Here is a 20,627-nt window from a genome sequence, read left to right on the forward strand (position 1 = left end):
TGCCTGCAGCTTTTTTCCCTGACAAATGTCTGGGCTTGCTGTTGTGTTCCCTTCTTTACAGCCTTGGTTCTAGCTCTGCTTCCTTTGACACTCCTCCCAGCTGGATCTTGCTTTCATTCTTTGCCTCTGCTGCAAATACTCCTCGCTTCTGTATACCTTACTTGCTGGAGACTTGTCCTGCTGTGATCTAGCAATGGCTGGTATGCAGAGATTGGCTCTTAGCCCTTCGTGAAGTGAAGTTGGGTTTTTTTGGTTTCTATTTCTGTTTTGTAATGTAAGGAATGTGCAAATACTTGAGGAAAACCAGCCAATTTCTATTTTTACTTGGGTCAGGCAAATACTACCATTACTTGTTTATATTCTCCCACACAACCTGTAACCTGTGTCTGCGAGAGAATATTAAAGTAGGTTAAAAGTTGGTTTAGCCTTTTAAAATGAGGTGTTTACCTGCTTCTTTCTGGGTTTCAGGGTAGTGTGCTTCCTCCCTGTCAGTCTGTGTGTCTTGAGCTGATGGTGTCTCACCCCAGGTAGTGACTAGCCACTGCCTAGCCTTTTTCTAGGTGTGCAAGAGCAGCAGTGCCACAGCAGCAGAGATTGTTCTGAAACACTGCATTTTGTGTGGCCTCGGTACTGCAGCCTTCAGCAAAAATAATGTTGTTTCAGTATTTGAAAGGGAGTGTTTTACTCAACCGATACTAATAAACACAGTGCTTGTAAGAAGCAGATTTTAGGAACTGGACTGCTAACGGTGGGAGAACACTTGGTGTTGGATTATCTTCCCAGATCTGGCAGCAATGAATCTTACACTTAAACCTAATTTTAAATTATTCTATTTCTTTATGGTGTTTTTGTACTGTGAACTTTGTACGAGCATTCAGTGAATTCTCTAAATTAGATTGAAGACCTCGAAGAAGGGAGTTCCAGTACCACTGCTGAGAATCTGTTATACTTCAGACATGGAATCTGCAGCCAACCCCAGAACCTAAATTTACAACATGGGTTTTAGATTATTGTATGACTTAAACAGAGGAAGGGGAGAAGGACTTTTTTTTTTCCATGGTTCTTATTAACTTTTTTAATGTTAGCTTCCGTGTCAGAGAACGCAGAGCCTACACCTGAAGAGCAAGACAAGTCGCTTGACAAACCAAAACAGAAAAAGAATCGTTGTTTCATGTGCAGGAAGAAGGTTGGACTTACTGGTAAGAAATTCTGATTTCACTTTTCTTAGAGAGACTTGTTTGGCTTTGGGCCTTTGAAAGGTTCTCTTAAGGGGAAAATGGGGCATGGTCATCTTGATGTTGTTGATTTGAAATAAAACTTGGCGGAAGGTGCTTTCAGCTTGGCTTTTACTAGATGTAGTCATTCATGTAATATTTTCTTAGCCTCTTGTCTTTAAGTGAAATTTGTAATTCCAAATACTTCCCTTTGGAAGTCTGTTCAGCTGAGGAGTTGGATGGTAGTTAGCTGCTGTTCACTAACCAGCTTTGCAGAGGTTCAGTGAAAGGGCCTAAGAAAGCTTTACTTCTATGGGGTTCATAAACAAAGAAAAGGAGCAAGAGGTCTTTAGGAATGTGCTTGTGCTAGTGTATCGTGTGGTAGGAATGGTCAGTCAAGTTGTAGTGTAATCACTGACAAATGTATTACTTGTGATTCTTATGCTTTCTGCAGCAGAGGCTCTTTGGCTGATTGACACTGGTGACTGAGATTTATTGCTAGTGAGTGAACATGTTCAGGATTTAAAACAAACAGTATAATTAAGAATGTTGAAATGTCTAAGCTAATATTTCTGTCCACAGGGTTTGAGTGTCGGTGTGGAAACGTTTACTGTGGTATGCACCGTTATTCAGATGTACACAGTTGCTCTTACAATTACAAAGCCGATGCTGCTGAGAAAATCAGAAAAGAGAATCCTGTAGTTGTTGGGGAAAAGATCCAGAAGATCTGAACTGCTGCTTCTGCTGGAATACAAAATCCTCTGACCATCTGCAGATTAAATTGACTTGAGCTTTTTTCCTTAGTCATCAGGAATGTAGAGCAGTGTACCTTGCCTAGACCTTTTAATCATGCATGTCATCAGATGAATAGATTTTTTTTTTGTTTTTGTTTATTTTTTGTTTTGAAGATGACTCTGAACATTTATTTTCATTGCAGTTTTCTGTGGCTGAAGACTTAAGTAAACTTTACAAGTATTATCCTTTAAGATCATTTTAATTTTAGTTGAGTGCAGAGGGCTTTTATAACAAACGTGGAGAAAATATTGGAGGGCTGTGCTTTTCCAGGATAAAACATGCATGCGTTAACTTTGCAGTTTATTTTCTTGTTGTATATAGCTTTTCTCTGCAGCACAATTTCCTTTTTTTTTTTTGATAATGCCTTGTATGGCACAACTAGTTATCAGTAACTGAATGTATTTTAATCATTATGGCTGCTTCTGTTTTTTTTCCCATTAACGAGAGGTTATACATGTTCGCATATTAGCTTGTTTGCACCCTCTACCTATTTATGTATGAATCATTTGTAATGAGAGTGTGTGCTGAGATTGTCTGTGTGTTTGGGTTTTTTTAATTGGTTTTTGTTTTTGTGTGTGTGGGGGGGGAAGGCTGTATGCACTTCATTGACTGCAGGTTTCATTGGGATTACATCCATCAGTCTGTCTGTACACAAATATGAAGAATGATCTGAAGTATCTGTGCTGTATTTATGTTTATTCACGTCTTAACTTTGATTAAATAAAATTTAAAAAAAATTGGAGCCCCTGTGGCTGTGACTGGCATTTGTAATTTGGATTTCTCTTGCTTTGTTTTCATGAGGACCTTCCATTGGTGGTTCCTTTACTTCACAGCATGTTTATCCACAGAGACCATCCATATCCCAGTGCTAGCTAACTTCTGATTGTTTCTTTTTACCTTTTCACCTGTAACTGTCAAAGACTACAATTTCCAGAAGCTTTCCACCTTGTTCGTTGATATATTCTGACAGGGAGTTCTCCATGCTTCCTGTGCAGGGTGTCACTTGTGCAGAAGTTGGGGTCCTTTGTGACAACGTACTTAAGTTTTGGGCAGACCTTCAGGTAAAACAGATGTGGCCAGTGACTAGGCTGTAGATGCACGCCTGTAATTCTGGTTCTAGGAAATAGAGCTGTAGGGTTTGTGATCAGTATCTGACAGACAGCACTGCACGGACTTCCTTGAAGTCAGGGGAGACAATGGTTCTTGAGACTGTTTCTCCGGGGAGGTGTCCTTATTCCTGAGGTTTGAAATCCATAGACTTCAACATTTAACACTGCCACAGCCACCTGCCGCATGCTCCTTAGCAGGTCTACAGGCTTGTAAGTGATCCCCATTTGAGGGTGGGAGGAATTGTTCTTACTGTCTTGTGAGGGTGGTCAGTAGCTTTCTTTTAAGACTGTCTTGTCAGATCAGAGTCTGTGCCTCAACCATTCAAGCACTCTGGTCATCCATAAAACTTAAAGCGGTTTATGGAGTGCCATGGTAACTTCAGCCAGTGCTGCTCATCACCAAATTTAACAGTTTACTTTACTTAAGTAAAGCAGAACTAATTCCTCTCCAGATGGTACTGATCTGCTCTTGAAATTTCACTTGGTGACTTGCGGCTGCTTTCAAGCATTTGTGAAATAAATGAGATTGTGTGGCTTTATTTTGAAATGTTAAGTTTTTAATCAAAGCTGGCTACATCCTTTAGAATTCTGAATGCTCTTTAAAAGCTATGATTGGCAATTAGTAGATAAAGCACTACATTTAGCATATAAACACTACACAGCAGCAGGACCTTTCTCTATCAGATAGCTATGGAAAGTAATCCGCAAGTAAATACTAAATAAAGTATCTTGTGCTTGCAAAATGGCTTAACCACTGTCTGTGGAGCACATGGTTTATAGTAAAAAAGAGGATAAATAACTGGCAAGTTTCAGTAATGGTCTGCATTTTTGAGTCAAAGACCCTGTGTTTCCTCACAGCATTCGCGAAACTTCCTCCTGCACAGCACAGAGCATGGAAGAGCAGCAGCGTCTTCTTTCATGGGTGTTCCTCAGATTTCTTTCCTTTTAGCTGCTACTTCCCTATTCTCTGTACTTCTCAGTTTAACTCCTCCCTCTTCCCTATGTCTGCTCTCTCTCTTCTTTTTTGGAAAAGTGTCTTTTTCTCTTTCCTGCATGCCCTCCCCTCCAGTCTGCCTTTCATCTGAGAGTGGTGCTTCTGAGCCAGCCGGAGAGGAGACACTGTAGATTTCACAACGGAGGGAAAACTAATCCTGTTTGCATTTTCTGGTATCTGAGAGACTGAAAGAAGAAAAGGTACAAGAAAAGCAACTGTCTGTGGAATTCACATGACTCCCTTTACCACTGCCTGTTCTGAAGCAACAACTCTTCTGGCCCGTGATTATATGGTAGGAAACATGACTGTGCTGGGAGGAAACCTGCCTGGCAGTGCTGCGGTGGTACCCACAGGGAGGCAGTTCTGCTTCCACACGCATCATTCCCAAAGCAATCTAAGAAACCTCCTTTGGCCTGGCTCCTGCAGGTTTCTCAGAGTTAAGCATACTGAAATATGGTCCTCGTACAAAAACTTGCGTTTAGGCTGGAAATCCACCTTTCCCTGACACTTAAGAACCGTGTGTCGTCCTTGTTTGCTTTGGCGTTGGCTCTGTGTTACCGTGGTGGTTGATCTGCTGCTCAGTCTGGGTAATGAGTGAAGCTTTTTTATTTTGTGTAATCAGCTTGAGGTTAGCAGATGAATGTTTTAATTAATACCAGCACATTTGCAGCACTACACAACACTCAAGTAAGTCTGTCTTCTCAAGATGTGCGGTGTGTATTTGAAACATGCTTTCAAGATGTTTTGGTTTTGTTTTTGGAATAAGCAGGTTATACAGCCAGGTCCTATACCCTTGGCATGAAGCCTCTTCACTGCATTAAAAACATTTCCAACGGTCAGTGGGATGGAGTCGTATCTTAGGGACAGGAATTCTGCAGAAGTTTGTGCTAGGCATTGTGTTATTTAAATGGGACCCCCTTTCAAACGGCATCATGCGAGCTTGTGTCTCTGCTCATGAAGAGCTGTCACAGATGGGCTGTTGTCAATGGTGTTGTGTCATCTTACACAGTGTCTGGCTCTGCTGCTTGCTGCATGTCTTCTAATGAGTCTTCTCTGCCAAAAAAATTAAAAAAATATATAGTTGAGCAGGAAATCAGTTCTTTGGCTTGGCAGTCATAATAATTTTTATGGAAAAGGGGTGGTCTTTGCTATTTAGTTCTGATTTCAAGGATATTCCCTCATCGGTTTCCACTTTTCCTCAGTATGGGTGAATTTTCTCCTACAGGTGGAGGAAAACTGGGGCTGGGAGCAGAAAGACCAGCCTCCCCTCCCTGCTCTTTATGGTTGGTGGCACATGTATCTCTGTTTTAAACTGCTGGAGCTCTCTGGAGAAGATGAAAGGACTCAGGTGCAGCGTTACAAAACTAAAAAGCACACAAAGTGCAGTTTCAGGTGTGAACTGTGCAACTTCTCAAGGGTTGCTGAGCTCCCGGTGGAAGAAGTGCTCGGTTTGGGTGAGGTGTAGGCATAATCACTTTGCTGTCGTTCTGGCGAAGCCACCCCTCAGAAGGTACAAAGCCCTGGTTTCATGCGAGGGTTTACTGAGCAGGAAGACCCTGTGTCTCCACTGGTCCTGCTTCGCTGGGAACAGCTGCTGACTGGTGCAAACCTCTGGCACTAATTAACCAGGGCGGCTGCAGCAGGAGAAGGCAGAGGGGTGGGATGGAGACAGGTCTGTGATTGGTTTGGGGCTGAGGATGGAGGGTGGGATTTGGTGCTCCTGTGGTGTGGGTTCCAACATCTGGAGAGGACCTTTTTCCTAGGAAGCCCGGGAGGTGGGGGCGCTCATCCGTAAGCAGGGACTCCTTGGTGTTCAGGATGTCCTTCATCCAGGTAGACAAGGACTCGGATTTTCCTCTCCAAAATCTCCCCTATGGGGTTTTCTCCACTAAGGAGGAGGTGAGTAACAGCAAACTCTGTCCTTGGGGTGTTGTCACTGCTCAGCTATGAATAAGAGCAGAAATTCCCAGCAGCCTGGGATAAAGGGAAACTTTCCAGCCCGAGACACTTGCACTGGCTTCCTGACCTGACAGCAAAACCCTAGACTGACTTTTTTCTTACCATGGTCATTCTGATGGCAGCTTCTTTCAGATTGCACAAAAGAAATTAAAAGTTCTCTACTTCTTCTCTACTTACGAGAATTACTTTGGGCCATGCAGACCACAGTGTTTGCGTGTTTTTGGCTGTTTTTGTGAAGTCATTAAATCTGCGTTTGATCTTTCCGCTCTCTAAGTAGAGGCACGGCATAGTTCGCACTGACATTTTTTAACCCAATCCCTCATTTTCTTTGTGACTGAGTGTAATCACGCTGTCACTCTTAAGAAGCCACATTAAATATTTAATCTACTGTTAATTCTGTAGCGTCCAGTCCCTCTTGCACAGTATGAACTGACAAAAGGGAGAAGTGAACTCTGTATTGGTAATGCCCTATTTGCAAGCGAGTGTCGTCTGTGGCTCTGGTAAGAGCCCGCTCTTGGTGAGTGGATTTGGTGGCTGCAAAAGCATTAAACCAGGGCACAAAATGTGTGTTTCATTTCTGTCTTTGCAGCTGAGCCGTTGTGTTTTATTGCGCATACACTTGTGCAGCGTGTTACGTTTAAAGCTGCGCCCAAAGGCTGCCGACAGAGCAAGCTTCGGGCCTTTTATTTTATGATCGCATAAGAAAACACAGTTCAACCTTTCTTCCAAGGAGGTAGCTCCCAATTCCCATTTCCACGAGAACTGAGCCCAGCCAGGCTGAACCTCACAGCTCCAAGCGCCTGAACGGGACGGAGCCGCGGCGATGTGCCCTCTGCGAGGGAGGGAAGCGAGCCACGAGCCGCTTCTCAGAAGGAAAAAGCAGAGGATTTATTTATCATTGCTTGCAGAAGCATCATTATTATCTCCTGGTTTCTGCTCTCTTGGCTTATCCTTGCAGGTTTAAAAAAAAAAAAAAAAGAATTTAAACTGGAAGATTGTGTTTTCTGATGTGGCATTTTCCACAGATAAAACCAAGATGGTTCATTTAATCTCTCCCTAGATGTGTGCGTTGCTATCTAGCGAGTTTGGATTATTTTTCTGCCTTCTCCAGTAACTGTGCTCTGAAGAAAACATCTTCACTCAAACTCTGTGGAAAGGCAGACAAGGACTGATGGAAATTATTGAGGAAAATAATGTTCTAGAAGTGGCCCAATGTTTTAATAATTTCAAGCTGAAGCAGTAGATGTCATCCGACTATCCCAGTTACAAATTAACCTGACGTGACCTTTAGAGTTTTCTGCAGGAATGTTTGCTGAATAAATACTTATTATCACATTTGGAATCTTGTTTAGAAATTAAATGTTAAAAATAAGTTTAATAGCATGGATTTTCATAGATAGTTATTGCATTTTGGTAAGATAGTGCTCGTAATGACTGTAACTAGTGTGTCTTTATTTGCCTAAAGACACAAATAATTGAAATGTGTCTTTGAACTCTGCAGCATTTTTATAACCCCCCATGCAGCTGCGGCAGAGCTGCAGCGGGATCGTCCGTCCTGCTCCCCCGCCATCGCCGCCGGCTCCGCACGCGCTTGGCGCCGGCCCTTCCAGAGCTGCAGCGGATGAACAGGGTCTTTGTGTCTGAGCTTGCATCTGTCCGGCCAACGCGGCCACAGTCTCCCGTGGCTGTGGGAAGCTGTTCCTGCAGCGAGGGGCTGGGCCGGGGTCCGCATGCATGTCATGGCCTGCGGATGGGTTATGCCGGGCAGCCTCGCTCGATGTGGTACGGAAATAACGTGGCTGAGCAGGATGTGCTGTGCACCCGGCATCGTCAGTGGAGTCCAGGGCAGTCTTTGTCTTCTGGTGCAGAAACGCCTGTGTCTCTCTCCAGTTACGTGGTTATAGGGATGAGATCAGTCCTGCTCGGGCAGTCGCTGTGATATCAGGCCCTCGTCCCTGGTGGATTAAACTCTCCATGGTCGCTGTCTTCCCCCATGCCCTCTTTGGAGAATTTTTGGGTACAAGCATAAACTCTTCTTCTCTCCCCCCTCCCCTCTCGCTGCTTTGCAGCCGAGGCACAGGCTCGGGGTAGCGATTGGAGACCAGATTCTGGATCTCAGCGTCATTAAACATCTGTTCAATGGACCAGCTCTTGCCAAACATCAGCATGTCTTTGACCAGGTATTTATCACAGCGTCTGATCTCTGCAGATCTGGGAAATATCCATAGGAGATTTTAGAAACTTGCGGTGAGATAAGGAACACAAACTGGAAAGGTGTCATCAGGTGGGCTCTGCTTACGGGGGAAACTCAGCACACCTGCGACAGCAAGGAGAGCAGAGGCATCAGGAGTCCAAAGGATATTTTCCCTGAAAGTTTCATCAGAGTTTGGCAAGTAATTGGATGGGGCTTTAATGACAAGGGGCTGTGTTAGGGGTAATGGTAAATACAAATGGCCTCTGGTTACAGACAGGTGAGTTATCAAAGCCGCTAAAGCCTGAGGTTTGGATGGGCACGGGTCAAACATGCAGCAGGTCCTGCTTCAGAGGACCTGTGGTGGGAGGACAGGAGTGCTGGCAGTTGTGAACAGGGAGGACAGGCAGCCACTGTCGCATAACTCCGGCCCACGGGCATTCAATCCCGGGGTGCATGTGCAGGACATCTTCCATGCAGGCGAAGGTTAAGCAAAAACGTGGTCTTTTACCTGCCTCCCCATCTCTCTGTGTTGCCTGGCAGCCCACCCTGAATGCCTTCATGGGGCTGGGCCGGGCCGCGTGGACGGAGGCGAGGGCTTTTCTCCAGAAGCTGCTGTCAGCCAGCGAGCCAGCCCTGAGGGACAACACGGAGCTGCGGAGAAGGTGAGGGAGTGGAGGGCCCCTCTGGGACACGATGACCTTTCAGCTGTGCCCTTTGTCACCCGGATGACCCGGTGATCCCAGGCACCAAAAGTGAAGGTCTGAGTGTGGCCACCTGCTGCCTACTGGGGTTTGGGCATATTGAGAGCTTCCCTCCCTTAAATATGTCTCTGATGGATCCTTTAACCGCCCACAGATCGAGAGTGTCAGTCTCCACCTGGGAACAGCGAGCTGTGCCCCGGGGTGTGCCCGGACCCGCTGCCTCGCTGCGGAGGGCCGAGCTGGGCTCCCCAGGCAGGCGAGGGGCCAGGCTGGGGTTCTGGCCACATCCCACCACCACAGCTTTCGATGAAGATGTGGCTGCAAGGGTCTCCACGCCATGTCTCCCACCTCCCCCTTTTGGCAAGGGGAGACCCCTCCAGTTGCTCCTCAGAAACCACCTGACTTTGCTAAAACTGACCCCATTGTCACAAATCGGCTTCAGACATGGGGCAGCGCCCTGGGGTAGAGGTGGGAGGGGAGGACTGTGCTCTGCTCCATGCTGCGTTGATCGAAAACGTGCGAGTCCGTTGATCACACACCTTCTCTTTTGTCTGGAACGATGCTTTAAACTCTACAACCAGCTGCCCCAGCAGCAAGCCAGAGCCATTCCTCCCTGTTTCACCGGGGTGATTCAGGCACACGCGTGCGGGAGAGGGGTTGAACGGCTGCTTGACACGGGGATCTTCCCTGAGCAGGCCCAGCATCCCAAATCGGGCATCCCGACAGCCATGTCCCATAAAATCATCCTTTCCGTGCCGCGGAGGCAGTGGCCACCTGCTCAGCTGTGTGCATGGGTATCGGCGTTTCTCTGTGCCCCTTGGGAAACCAGCCAGCGTGCCTCCCTTCCCGCTTGCACCCCGACGGATGCTCCTGTCGGTCGTATCCATCCCCATAACAGAACCTTGTGCAGCTGTCTTAGTTTTTTTGCAAGGTCTTTTTGCTGCAAGGCTTTGCAAAGTAAACTAAGGAAGGAGCTAGGAGAGAGTCAGTTCCTTATGTGCTTATAGACCACTCAAGGGTGAGAGCTGCAAGTTTTCCCAGAGCTGAAGTCATCATTTTTCATTTCAGAGCGTTTGTACCTCAGGCTGTGGCGATGATGCACCTCCCGGCCCACATCGGTGAGTCTCCCGTGGCTGAGGGCTGCTCAGCGCTGCCTTTTGCTCCCGCTCGGAGAAGCCGCTTTATTTCCTGCTTGCTCAGACAGACAGATCACAGCTGTGACAGGGAATGGGTTTTACAGGAGCCAGAAGTAGATTGTTGTACATAATGAAAGGTAGGTGCTGTCTGTGGCACAAGAATAAAAGCCTGGGGAAGCTCAATAGCAGGCAGAAAATTCCTGGATGCAATTTTCACTAAATCAGGGTTGTCTGGTGGCACGTAACTCTTGTCATCAGGTTGGCACCATCAAAGGCCTTCGTGACTACAGCCAGGGAAGAAACACTCATTCCATTTCCAAAATTTTCCCAATTTGCCATCAGAAAATAATTCAGATCTTCCGAAGTTTTGCAAGGCAGATGCTACGGCATAGCCTCATAAACAAACATCGGTCTCCCTCCCAGACTATTACTCTGCATCCCAAATCTTACCTCCAGCCCTGTGAGGTCATGAGCTGCTTTGGAGTGAGTATATCCATATAGATACATAAAAATTTTCCTGTTTTTAACAGAAGTTTATATTTGTACCCAAACCAACTTGACCAAAACCACTCGAGGGATGCGACCTTCACAGGAGCAGGGATGTGCACTTGCCCATTTCGCAGCCAACCTCTGTTCCCGGTGGCCTTTTGGCTCCTGTGGGCCACAGCCCTGCTTTGGGACAAATTCCAGCCAGGCCAGAGGAACCCTGACGAGTTTCTATCGACGCCATACCTTCCTGAAAACAGTTTCAGGCTGACTATGACGAATATGATGCGCTGGCTGTATCCTCTTGCTGGGGCTGCAAGATGACTTAGTGAGCTTGCAAAACAGCTTAACGCCGTGGAAATGCCCCCCTCCCAAGAGGAGTTTCCCCCCCTCAGCCCCGGGATTCCCCACGGACCCGTCAGCCGGGCGCTGTTCGGCAGGGACGGCAGCAGAGGGCAGCAGACGCCCGGAGCAGGAACCGGTTCCCCGGCCCGGGCACCGCGGGCTCGGCCCCTGCGGAGCGGGAGCTGCGTTACCTCCCCGTGCCCCTCCTTCTCTGCTGGAGGCTTTAAACAAATAGGCCGGTTTTGTAAGCATAATTTTATAGGTGAACTGTGCCAATCAGCACCTTTATGCTATTAATTACATCTCTGTGCTAATAACATTAAACGCTTCTACACACCTCTGCTCTTCTCCTCGCCAGCAGCGTGCTTTGTGCTTCCACCCCGGCAGGTGAGGGACTCTCCTACCCCTGATCCCTGTTTCCTGGTTTTTTGTTTCCACACAGGAGATTACACTGACTTCTATTCTTCACGCCAACACGCCACAAACGTTGGGATCATGTTCAGGGGGAAGGAGAACGCTTTGATGCCTAACTGGTGGGTAGTTCAGGTTTTTGTCTGGTGCAGCATTATTTTGCGTGCTTATCCGTACGTATAAATAATTTTTTAAAGGTCTGGGTAATCTTTCAACGAGATAGCTGAGAGTTCATAGCAGATGAGAATCTGTGCTGTGAAGAGTTCAATAACAGAACTGAAAACCACATTTCCCAGCCTTAGCTGCATTTTGTGGCAGCAGCTGCATCGATCGCACTGCAGGCCTCTGGTTCAAAGACAGATTTACCTAAAAAATTGTTTTTTACTGAGTGACAAGAAAGCAGGGTTTAAGCTCCAAAGAATTAAGTGGAGCAGTGGCACAGAAGGGCACAGACAGCCACATGGCTCTGGACTGTAGTTTGTTCACATCTTCATCTCCGCGTAAGTAAGGTGCAAACATCCATGCCCATCTATGCAGAGCTCTCTCCTTGTATCTCACACCCCTGTGATGCTTCCACCCCCAAAATCCGCTGTGGATGATGATGGTTGCACCGCTAACCCATGCTCTGGGATGCTCTTTCACAAGGCTGCACTTACCCGTTGGTTATCATGGCCGGGCATCGTCTGTTGTGGTGTCTGGGACGCCCATCCGGAGACCTGTGGGGCAAATGAGACCTGACAATGGTGAGTCCATGGTAGGCTTTTAATGCAGTTTCTCTTAATTTTTATTTTTTATTTTTTCTCCAGATCATAGAATAGTGGAGAGGAAGGGTCTGGGACGCCTTGTCTAAAGTCCAGTCTGGGGCCAGGGCAAGACACAGCCCTGAGCGAAGTCCATCTTGTGCTTGCATGCCAGGCAGCACCAGCCACTCTGTTTTTTTTTTCTGGCTGTTACTCTTATTTTTCTACCTACCTCCCCATCATAAAATACTCTTTCTTCTACCCACAGATAAACCTCCAGTGTTTGGTGCTTGTAAGCGTCTGGATATTGAGTTAGAAATGGTAAGATGAGGCTTTGCTTTCCCTGCCACTTTAATTAAAAAACATTAAAACAGAAACAGGGAAGAAAAGGTAGGTTTAGCTGCTTTTAAGATGAATGTCTTATAAAGTCCATTCCTGAATTTCTTTCTAAGCAGCCTGTGCAGCAGGCAATAAAGATTTCTCTGGAGGAAGCCTTCTCCTCTGACAAGTTGCAGGGTGCATTAGCTCATTCAGTGGTTTGCTAACGCAGCTTTCCAGGCTGGAAGAGGCTCCTCTGGCCAAATCCGAGCTCCGGTGCAGCAGTCTGGAAACACACAGGTTACCTGGGCAGCAGTTACCTCTGTGCTGCAGCCAGGATCTTTTCATGGGCTCTGGAGATTTTGGATGTACAGACTGTCTGCACCTTGAGTCCAGAGCAGAGGAAGCCACGAGTCCTTGGGAGTACAAGGCAAACTCCTCATCCCTCTGGCTGGAAAGATGAAACCTGTGCTGTGGGCGTTGTAAAAAAATGTGCTTGGAAGGTGCATCTTCTTGTGGCTAAGCGTGGTTCAGAAGGGGAGAGTTTTATAGGATTGTTGATTGTGATTTATACAATTTTATATAATTTATTCCCCATCTCTCCCCTTAAAAAAAAAAAAGTTGAAGAATTCTAGTATTAAGGGAAATGGTACTAAAAACGGAAAGCCTCTAATGCTGTAAGCGCTCAGATCAGCGCTGTGAAGTGGGAGGCAGCCCCGAGAAGGGGGTACACGAAGTGCTGCCGCACCTCTGCTGTGCAGCCTGAGTTTTACCGCTGGCTGCTGCAAGAGCTGATTTAGACTGATGAAGGCTTTGGAAGAAAAAACCTGCATGCTGTTGGTGGAAAGAGACAAGTGAGGTTCCCTGCAGGTTTCTCTCCCAAGTGCTCAGGCTGTACATTTTCTAAGGGAGCAAGTACAGGCACCCATGGTCTGGTTTACTGACTGGGCACATTTCTCCACCTGCCTCCTCTTCCCCGCTGTCCTGACAGGCTCCAGCCACGCTCAGCATCCCCTCAGGTGACTTTAAACTCTTCCCTGTCCACTGCCTGCAGCAAATGGAGTCACTTGACCGGGCAAACCTATTCTGCATCCCGATTGTGATTAGGAGGGACCATTTTTGCTCCTGTGCCCTCATTTAATGGCTGTCTCTTAGAAACAGGATGCTTTTAAGTATTTTAAGCCTGCCAGCTTCATAGAGGGGAAGAAAGAGGGAGCAGGCCATGGGTTTTGTCTAATTGTGTACGGGAAATGATACAAAATCCTGTCCTGCTCAGCCTCTGTTGCTCATGCATGCAGCCCTCTATGCAGTAAAGATTTTCAGCTTCAGGAACTTCCTTAACATTTTGTTTTTCAATTTCAGGCGTTCTTTGTAGGTCCTGGAAACAAGTTCGGGGAGCCAATTCCTATCAGCAGAGCCCATGAGCACATCTTTGGGATGGTCCTTATGAACGACTGGAGCGGTAATCGGTGCTGCGGGATTCTGCCTGGAGAGGGGGTTACAGTGTCACGGGAAACCCTAGCTAGGGATAAATTATATATTTTAATTATTGAAACCGCTGGATATGGTTGAAAGGGATGAAAATGAAATACTGTTTGCATTTTTCAGGCTCTATCTCAACCCATCTTCAATCAATCAGTAGAACCAGAAATTGCTGCCTAATGAAGATTTATTTACTTACAAAAGAGCCAATATCAGTCTATTTTCTTCTGGGCAGGCAGGGAGCGGTTCTGGTGAAGGATGGTGATTCCAACAGAAGATTGATTTCAGTGTGAGGAGTAGGAAAAGGATTTGGCAATCACAAATCCCTCAGTCTCCACAGAGACTTAAGTAGTTGAAATTGGCTCTACAGCTGGCTTGGACCATTAGCAGGGTGTAAAAGCAGTAACTAAACTGGGGATAAAAATACCGGTTACATGAGCATGGCCTGACTTGTTTTAATTACTGCTAACTAAGAAAATTGGTTTGAGGGTCTGAAAGGCATGGATTTAAATCAGGATTTGGGCACAATGGCTAGAAGAAGGTGGTGATAACATTTCCAATGTGTGTTACTCTTTCACAGGTTTGATGGCTGTGCAGCTCCCGGCATATGTTTAACAGAACTGCTTTGAATTTTCTCTTCCTAGCCCGTGACATCCAGAAATGGGAATACGTTCCTCTGGGTCCATTCCTGAGCAAGAGCTTTGGCACAACCATCTCTCCTTGGGTTGTTACCATGGAAGCTCTCATGCCATTCGTGCTGCCAAACCCTGTCCAGGTTAGCAAAAGGGTGGAAACACAGGAAAAGTAGTGCTAGAAAAATCTCAGCAGGACCGGTAGGTCCCACCAGTAGAAATCACTGAGCTATAGCAGTGCCAAGCACTTTCTCAAGTGTGATCCTGCTTCCAAACTATGAAGACACTCGGGGCCCCTTGAGTTCAAATGCTCATTGATGGCACTGGCACCTGGTGTCCTGAGCTGTCATCCTGCCTGCCTGAGCAGGGCAGAAAAATCTTCTCCTCCCCCAAAACATCTGGAAAATAAACTGATCCGAGAGCTTCTTGGTAGCGTTTGGTAGCCCTTGGCATCCAGCAAGCAGTGGAGAGAGAGTGGACTCAAGCCAAAACACTCTGTTCCATCATTTCCAGTTGTCTGCGTTATATAGAGGCTTCATTAAAATGGAGAAAGGTAATAAAGAGCCTTGCAGAGACCTCACCATCTCTGTACTGGCGCAGAGCAAAGGTGTGCTAACACTGTGTTTGTTTTGGATGAACACCCATGCGGTAATGATGGATAGGGCTTTTGGAGCCCTTGTGCAGAAAAGGAATGGGATTATACGGATATCACATCTATTTGGAAAGATCTTTAAAAGCGTTTGCATGAGAGCGAGCAAAGCTCTGAGGAGTAACACCGGTGAGGTAAATGGGGTGCGCGGCACGGCCTGGCTAAACAAAAAGTCACTGGGACGGCTGGTGGAATTTTTCCTTTCTGTTTGTTTAGACTGTTGTGCCTTTTATATGCTTTTTAGGATCCCAAGCCACTGCCCTACCTCCAGGATAAAGAACCCTACACTTTTGACATCAAGCTCTTTGTTGCTATTAAAGGTACAGTAATGCTGAGCGGGTTACAAAGCTGAAATTGCTGATTAAGGGATGCAGAACCACAATGTATTTCACACAATTTGGCTCTGCGGTCCGCCTTTTCCATCTTTGCCCATATTATCTGTCAGAGAAAGAGGCAAAACTCTTCATGCTCCCCATTGGCCATGCAGCCGTGGCAAGGAGGGTATGTCTCCCAGATGATCCGTTTACGATGAGGGTCCCTGCGCAGTCTGCCTGCATGGGCAGGCATAAGCAGGTCATGGGAAGAGCGGGTATACAGGAGATTGAGGTGTTCACCCAGCTCAGACCCCAGCCCATGGCCCTGCTGACCGATACATCCAGGTGCTGCTCCTTTAGGAGAGCAAAGAGTAGGAAATGGGCTCCTTGATACTGTCCCGGTGCCATCCACACACTTGTTTTCTATGAAATCCCGGCCTTCATATCAGAATAGAAAATGTTATTACTTGTTCCCTGCCAGGGATTACAGTGATAAAAGAAGTCTCCATCCATCTGTAAAATCAAAAGCCTCCAACATCATCCACCCAACACAAACAAACTGTTTCCCTCTTTCTTATTTTTTGTTTTCCACAGGAGAAGGAATGAGCGTGCCAACTACTATATGCAGATCCAATTTCAAGGTAAGACTCCGGTATCTCTTATGTATTTGAAATCTTGCTGACGCCATCAGCTCCGGCCTTGGGAAATTTCGAACACTGACTTTGGCATCAGCTGAGGACCAGACCAGGTGCATGTGTGCGCAGGGGACGGAGGGGGAAGAGTGGAGGATGGTGATACATTTCATCCCTACTGAGATGGAAACACATGAACGCTGGGGCACTGAAGAAGGGGGCAGCTCTTTCCACTGCTCGGCTTCGCGCTCATTTGGCGGGGAGCGGTGCAAGCAGAGGACTCGCAGGTGGAGGGAATTGCCCCTCGCTGCACTGAGGCACAGAACTTACAGCTGGTGACTCAGATCTATGGTCGCTGCTCTTGCAGCTGGTGATTCAGATCTATGGTCGCTGCTCTGACACCGCTCCCGGATCTGGCCCCAGCCCTTCTGCGGGCAGCGTGGCGGCTCCATCCCTCATTGAAGGGACCGTAAGCCAGGAGGTATACGTACCAACTGCAGGATTTCTCTGTCAATTTTATATTTGGTTCTTTGCATAGTAATTACTGTAATCAGTAAATCAGTAGTCAGCAAATCAGTAATAAGATTTTTCTATAAACTCATTAAAATACTGGACTTAGTCATGGATCCTGGGTCAGCAGTGCTGGCCTTAAAGAGGAAGAAGATGAGAAATGACATTCACTTGAAAGAAGAGAAACTTTAAAGGACTAAATTGCATGTTAAAGTATGTATTTTACAGGCTCATAGCACATCCTGGTCATCATTTAGAAAGCAGTCAGCCAGCCACAGTAACTACTGCGAATGCAGTCCTGAGTAACGGTGGAGGTTGCTTTTGGGCTGCTGAAGGTTCCTGATTAAATAAGGAAACTTTTCTTTAGGGACAGTCTTACCAGCATCGTCCTGAGAATGCACTATGTTCTGCATAGGCTAATGGCATGCCGGAGAGGTTTGTCCTTCATAGCTTTAGCCTCCTCTTCCTCCTTCCTCCAGCACATGTACTGGACCATGAAGCAGCAGCTGGCTCACCATTCAATCAATGGGTGCAACCTCAGACCTGGCGATCTCCTGGCGTCCGGCACCATCAGTGGACCCGTAAGTGTCCATATAATGATAGTCACTGACTGAGAACTGGTCGGCCATCCAAAACCAGCTGAGCAGGGCTTTGGGTCTAAGCCTTGTTTGCATTGAGCAGCCGTGAAAACATCTGCAGTTATTTCCTAGGTACTTTGGTTTTGTAACCCTAAAATTGCACTGAGAAGCAGTCGGGGTTTTTTTTTCGTTGTTATTGGTCTTTAGTTTCTTAATCTCTCCTGTGTTACTTTCCTCAAGAACTGTTTTACTAAGGTGCAAATTATTTCTGTGCACAAGCATCCACACGGCCTGTTTATACTCTATGAAATGCAGCTTTTTTTTTTTTATTTCTGAATAGAAGGTTAAAGGTGCATGGGTATAAATTTCAGTTTCTCTAGTCCTGTGTATTTAGAGCGAACATCACAAGCTATTACTCTGCTTGTACTGCCACGTGCACTGTTGTTACAATATATGGGGAAGGTACTGGCACTTTCTGAAACATCAGATACAAATCCCGTGGTGCAAGACAGCTTCAGGGTAAGCTGTTTCCAAGCTGGGATACCCATACTTTCATTTTGAGCATTTCCGAAGTGCTTATGCTTCCTTTAAGCTATTGTACTGCAGATTGACATTAAAGACTTACAAACGTTTGCCAGCCTTGCTCTTCTGAAGAACAGAATATAAATAAGACTCTGAAACGTGACTACATAAAAGCACTGGGTTTGCAGAAGGGCCCTCCATTTGTTTCCAGTCTTCCCATAGCAAACCCAAACTGCTTTTGCAGGATTAGCACCGTGTTAGACACACCAGATACAGGCTGGGAGCATGACTGCTTACAGCGAACAAGCGATCAAAATGCAAAGGCAGGAAAATAAGCCAAGGTATCAATGGATTCAATCCACAGCAAAACTCTGTTCTATAGAGTTAATGGCCTTGTGCACGTACTTCCAGCAGCAAGTAGCTTAACAGTAGGACAGGTCCTAAAAAGTTGCTTATTTGTTTATGAACTCTCACTGCAGGAGCCGGAGAGCTTCGGCTCCATGCTGGAGCTGTCCTGGAACGGAACGAAAGAAATCCCTCTTGGCAGCGGGCAGGCTCGTAAATTCCTGCAGGACGGAGATGAAATCATTTTGACAGGTAATGGCCGAACAACTGCTCTTACACTGCGCCGAGGACGTTTCCAGAGATTCATCCCAGTTGTGTACATGCCTGGCAGGGAGATGGGCTGCTCTGTACATACCTGCCATGCACGCACGGCTGTTCTGAACATACCTTTTTTTACACTGAGGATGGTGGAACACTGGAACAGGTTGCCCAGACAGGTTAGATGCCATTCAAGGCCAGGTTGGATGAGGCTCTGAGCAACCTGATCTGGTTGGAGATGTCCCTGCTCCTTCCAGGGGGCTTGGACTAGATGACCTTTAAAGGTCCCTTCCGACTACAACCATTCTGTGATTCTAACCCAGCTCTCCAGCCTCCTCTCAGTCTTCTCTGTCTCCAGCTGGGCCTCCCTGCTGCCAAATCAGCTCTGGCCTCTCTGCCTGCAGCCTACAACCATCCCCAGCCACCCTGCCTGCAGCATGGACCCTGGCCTCTAGCCTTGTCCAGGCCTCTTTGCCCGCCTGGCCTCTGACCCAGCCTCCTGTTCTGTTCAGCTCCCTTTTAGCTTCTCGAAGGTAGCTGGTTTCTATCACATGCAGGGAAGATGACGTATCCCATTATTTTAGGAAAATCCACCTCTAACTCTGTAATCAGTCCTTAAAATACAGCACATGCCTCTTGTGTCCTTCCTTTGATCTGCTGTTGTTAGCAGAGAGCTACAGTAGGTCTCCTCAGCTGCTTCTTCCCAGAATAATCTTCCCAGATGGGCCAGAAGCCCCTGGCTGTGTCCCCTCCCCTCCCTCACCTGCGGCTTTGCTAACGGCTGCTATTTCAGGAGCAGCTTGGCTGGTGCGCGGCAGCAAGAGGCGCTGAGCATCTCCATCCTCATGTCATCTCTCCCATCACGCAGGAGTAGGGAGAGATTGAATCGTCCTGTAGCTAGAGATGGTGTCACAGCCCGGTGACTTCAGCAGCAGTCAGACCTTCAACGTCTGTTTATGTAACAGAGGATAAATAAATATTTTGAGTCAGATGCTCATGGAACTAAACTGCTCCATTTCAGTGAGCGAAACAGATTCTGTGAGGGTAGGTCCTGCTGTTTGAGGGGTTATTGATCATCTTTCTGGCTGTAAGCACCCCGATGTCCCGAGAGCAGTCCTAATGCTGCAGAGAGAGAACCCAGATTTACTTTATTAACTGCAAGGCTGGGCCAGGCACCAAATGAGCTTGCCGGCTAGATTGATGATGCTGCAGGTTAGGTTTGAAAACAGAAATATTGCACATCTTCTTTGCTCTTTGATCATATTCACTGAACTTACATATTGCTGCGTTTAACATTTTCTGCTTCTTTTTTCTTTTTTAATATTTCTAGGCTATTGAACTCTTCCAAGTTTTCTCTTTTTTTTTTACCCCTCGTTGCATTTCTGAAATGTTTCCAGTCATTTTTTGTCATTTGTTGTTTTCTGGCTCTAGGTTACTGCCAGGGCAATGGCTTCCGTGTGGGATTTGGCCAGTGCTCGGGAAAAATCCTTCCAGCCCTGTCAGATCCATGATGACTGGAGTAAGGGGACATTTGAGGAGGCGGATCCCTCTCCCTGCCTCTAACAGTCATGCTGCTTTGTTCAGATTCATTATTTTTATATGAGTGATCGAAATCTTATTATTTTTAATTATCAATAAATATCTTAAAGATGAATGTGACTCGCTGGTGCAATAAGAAAAGGATTTCAATGCTAACTTAAAATTCTGGGAATAAGATGATTGAAAAGTAAAGTGAGATTCTTAACTCTTCTACTGTATTCATAGCTTTTTCATAATTATAAAAAGAGGTTTCCAAGTAAATATATAAAAATACTGTCAAGAAAATGTGTGCAGGCTTTGGAGTTCAACCCTTACGTTGTGGCACTGCTGCGTTCCTGGAAGTAAAGCCCAGCAGGTCGCAGCCCACAGCTGCCACGGTCCCCTCGCCCCAGAGCAGAGAGCAGCGCTAGCCCCCAGCTGGGAGTCCACATTGTGGGACCCCTCAAAAGAGGGCATAGAGACACCTCGTGCAACTTGCCCTGGTTTTAGAGAAGGGAATTGCCCATTTATCTCACCCTATGCACCAGGGAGGAAGGGAGGGAGGAAGATCTTGGTGGCTGGAGTGATCTGCAGGTGCTCAGCAGTGGCAGTCACACCTTGTCACCTAACACGGGCTGCGGTGAGAGGACACGGAAGAGGCAGACCCTCTTCCTGCCCTCCTGAAAGGCATCTCTTGCCGTGGCATCCCCTTGCAGCAGGCAGTACACAAAGCCACATGCCACTTTTCTCAAGTGTAAAGGGCATCTGCCGTCTCCCGCTGGTCT

At 46.7% G+C, this 20,627-nt stretch overlaps 2 protein-coding genes across 7 annotated transcripts in view; both read left to right on the forward strand.

Moving 5' to 3' along the window:
- Positions 1-2,780, forward strand: part of ZFAND6 (zinc finger AN1-type containing 6) — a 38,565-nt gene extending 35,785 nt beyond the window's left edge. For 5 of the 6 annotated variants that reach the window (XM_086757009.1, XM_086757008.1, XM_086757010.1 and 2 more), the window contains 2 exons: positions 1,086-1,199; positions 1,797-2,780. In XM_086757009.1, the coding sequence (XP_086613135.1) occupies positions 1,086-1,199; positions 1,797-1,945 (263 nt within the window). In that variant the 3' untranslated portion in view covers positions 1,946-2,780. The remainder of the gene's footprint in view (positions 1-1,085; positions 1,200-1,796) is intronic. The other variant, XM_086757007.1, reaches the window with a different exon arrangement.
- A 3,090-nt stretch (positions 2,781-5,870) lies between these two features.
- Positions 5,871-19,978, forward strand: FAH (fumarylacetoacetate hydrolase). Its single transcript, XM_086757250.1, has 14 exons — positions 5,871-6,011; positions 8,141-8,251; positions 8,806-8,927; positions 10,035-10,084; positions 11,376-11,466; positions 11,990-12,087; positions 12,353-12,405; positions 13,765-13,864; positions 14,529-14,659; positions 15,410-15,485; positions 16,074-16,120; positions 17,101-17,202; positions 18,201-18,318; positions 19,756-19,978. The coding sequence occupies exons 1-14, from the start codon at positions 5,931-5,933 to the stop codon at positions 19,833-19,835; spliced, it is 1,260 nt and encodes a 419-aa protein (XP_086613376.1). The 5' UTR covers positions 5,871-5,930; the 3' UTR covers positions 19,836-19,978.
- The last annotated feature ends 649 nt before the right edge of the window (positions 19,979-20,627 follow it).

Source organism: Chlamydotis macqueenii, chromosome 12 (genome assembly GCF_036417535.1).
Source record: "Chlamydotis macqueenii isolate bChlMac1 chromosome 12, bChlMac1.mat, whole genome shotgun sequence".
In the NCBI taxonomy this organism is placed as follows: Eukaryota; Metazoa; Chordata; class Aves; order Otidiformes; family Otididae; genus Chlamydotis; species Chlamydotis macqueenii.

What these genes read in the sequence shown, in the direction of transcription:
- FAH (XM_086757250.1), top strand. Translation starts at nt 5,931, where the DNA reads ATGTCCTTCATCCAGGTAGACAAGGACTCGGATTTTCCTCTCCAAAAT. An exon ending in AACGCTTTGATGCCTAACTG is followed by an intron (nt 11,467 to 11,989) that starts GTGGGTAGTTCA and finishes CTCTTTCACAAG; the next exon opens with GCTGCACTTACCCGTTGGTT. An exon ending in CCGGCACCATCAGTGGACCC is followed by an intron (nt 17,203 to 18,200) that starts GTAAGTGTCCAT and finishes CTCTCACTGCAG; the next exon opens with GAGCCGGAGAGCTTCGGCTC.